This window comes from Coffea arabica, chromosome 6c (genome assembly GCF_036785885.1).
Source record: "Coffea arabica cultivar ET-39 chromosome 6c, Coffea Arabica ET-39 HiFi, whole genome shotgun sequence".
In the NCBI taxonomy this organism is placed as follows: Eukaryota; Viridiplantae; Streptophyta; class Magnoliopsida; order Gentianales; family Rubiaceae; genus Coffea; species Coffea arabica.
The window spans coordinates 61,903,450-61,906,247 of record NC_092320.1 but is presented as its reverse complement, the minus strand read 5'-3'; the positions used below and the strand labels follow the sequence as shown (position 1 = coordinate 61,906,247).

The window sequence follows — 2,798 nt, the reverse complement described above, 5'->3', positions numbered from 1 at the left end:
TCTTTCTTTGCAAGGTCATAAATGAACTGATGTAAACAGCTCAAGTAATAGACAGGATTAAGCAAGAACTCTTTTCATTTTATCTCAAAGATTCAAGTATATGCAGTTTTAAGGACCCCAAAAAAAAAAATGCTCCCAGTTGAGACACAGCATCCATAGAGCTTATAATATGCAGAAACCGGAATGAGCAAAGCTAACCAGCTTGAATAATGCGAGTTGGCCACCTGTCTGGTTGGGATTTATGTCCAATATTAGCTCGTGTAGTAGTGCACCTGTCTGGTTTAGAGGTGGATTTTTGCCCTCCACTCTCCAGCAACGCTTATGGTATTTAATTAGAGAGAGTAAATTAGTGCAATTGCTGTTTGACAAAATCATTATGAAAAAAAATATATAAAGTGAGCTAAGCTTAATCAGTTCACTAGGAACGGCAGGAAGCCATGAACTCACAAGAATCAAAGTTCCTGCAAATTCTTTCTAGAAAATAGCTTTTCGTTACTGCACCTTTCTAATTACAAGACAATCAATGAGAATGGGAAGAAAATTCCAAGGGGAACTTTTTTTTTTCCACAGATTCGCTAGATACAAAGAAACAGAGAACACAAATTCACAACCAACCAACCAAAGGAAACAAACATCTTTAGTCGGTTAGCCTGGAATTTCCCTGGCTTAGCGCATGTTGACATGCAAACAACTGTCCCAAGATCTCCTATTTTATGACTTATTCTGCTCAATTTGCTCCTGAATAAAATGATATTTGTTTCTTTAAATTGCCAAAAAAACATATTTTCAAGCATCATTGGACAGAACGGTTAGATACAACAGCAATGAAGCTAGTTACATTCCCAAATAGCAACAGAAGTTCAACAACTTTTGAAAAACTGTACGTCTCTTACAAGCTGAAAAATATAGGGAAGCAAAGAAGTAGGAGAAGAAAGAGAGGAGAAAACTTAAAGAGTTGTTGATATGCTTGTTCATCTTATGATTGCTAGACATATGTTTATGCCACACGCGTGGCAGTTGACAAAAGAAATTGTTCTTTCCTATGATCATTTGGTCCTTTTCATTTTAACGTTCCATGATTGTGGGAAAAATTGGCATTTGGAAAAAATATTAAAAACCCTTACTTTTGTCTTCTTTTTTTTTTTTTTTTTTTTGTCGAAACATTAGTTTTATATTTTATCACAAAAGCTTTACAATAATTGGACAAAGGTCCAAACAAAAGAGACAACTGTCCCATGATGATCATTGATGCGTTAGCATCTAAGATTGGGATTGACCCATTCTTCATCAAACCAGCTATTAAGAGCATGCAAGCTCAGTTTAATACTATCTAATTTCCCTGTATTAGCTAATGAAAAGGAGCACAGATGAAACAGGCTGCTAATGGACTGAATATCCTCTATTAGTGTTGCCAACCGTCAGCTACTATGTCTTGAGTCCACAATGTATCCCTTCAGTTTGCTGTTGTCCAGCTCCACCTCTATGTTTCTCCAACCTTGATTGGCGGCATTCATTAGAGCTAGTTTAACAGCTTCCGCTTGATCTTGCAGTGAATCTCCTGACATTCTTTCTCTAAGTGCCCAAGCTGCATGTAGTTGGCCTGAGTAGTCTGTAGCCGTAATTCCAATTCCCACTGTAGACTGACTTTTATCTATTTGGGTATGGATCTTTAGTAGCATTCTCATGCACCCAGCTTCGTGATTTTGTTCAGCCCGTTGTTGTACTCCTGTTTCCTACATGATCCTTCTCTCATTCCTCCCTCTGTTAGCCTCTTCAAATTCCATCCACTCCATAGAAGCCTTTTCAATTATCCCGTGAGGTTCCTTATCCTTCTGATTGAACTCCCTATCGTTTCTGCCTTTCCATATTTGCCAGAGAATGTTGACTGTGAGGTTGATATGCTCATCATTCCCTCTGATCATTTGAGCTTTTATCACAGCAGACCACCACTTTTGGAAGTTATCTGTTAGGTGCACTAAACCATCCCACTGATCTGGAGCCATCTCCCATATTTCCTTAGCTTTCGTACATTGTAGCAACATATGTTCTAAGGTTTCCACACTTTCTCCACAGCCTCCACACATGGGATTTCCTTTGTTTGTTCTACTGAATATTAGGTCTCTGACTGGGAGAGCATCATGGAGACATTTCCAGATGAATACCTTCAGTTTTTGCTTCACATTCTGTTTCCACAGTGCTTTCCAGACAATAGTGGAGGTACCTTTGTAGCTTGGACCAGCGTCCTCTCCTGCATTTACATCTTCCTGTTCCCTTTCCTTCATCCATCTCTTGTATCCAGATTGTACAGTATACTAACCATTCTGAGCATGTATCCAGTAGTAGCTATCTTTTCTTCCTGTCACACTTATTGGTATGCTCATAATACTTTCAGCATCTTGAAGGCAGAATGTCTTAAAGATGAGAACTCTATTCCACCTGCTATTTGTGATCAATTCTGAGACCTGTTTCAGTTGGCATTCTTGTGGCTTAGCAGTTGTTGGTTTTTCATCTGGCCTGTTTGGGATCCAAATATCTTCCCAGATTCTTGTTCCTCTGCCATTACCAATCCTTCTCCTTATTCCTTCTAGTACTTCCATTCTTACAGGTGAAATACTTTTCCAGATCCAAGAGGCATTATTGGGGACCTTACAATTGAAAAGAGACTGCTTGGGATAGTATTTCTCCTTCAACACCTTACTGACAAGCAAGTTTGGTTGGGTAATCAGCTTCCAAACTTGTTTTGCCAATAAGGCTTTATTGAACATTTGCAGGTCTTTGAATCCCAATCCCCCAGCCTC

General features: G+C 39.0%; 1 protein-coding gene across 1 annotated transcript; it reads right to left on the bottom strand.

The window, feature by feature from the left end:
- Positions 1-1,733: 1,733 nt before the first annotated feature.
- On the bottom strand, positions 1,734-2,282 carry LOC113693441 (uncharacterized). The gene has a single exon (XM_027211981.1). The coding sequence runs from the start codon at positions 2,280-2,282 to the stop codon at positions 1,734-1,736; it is 549 nt and encodes a 182-aa protein (XP_027067782.1).
- Between the last annotated feature and the right edge of the window lie 516 nt (positions 2,283-2,798).

Bases quoted from the DNA above. Each gene is read 5' to 3' on its own strand.
- LOC113693441 (XM_027211981.1), bottom strand. From the start codon at position 2,282: ATGAAGGAAAGGGAACAGGAAGATGTAAATGCAGGAGAGGACGCTGGT.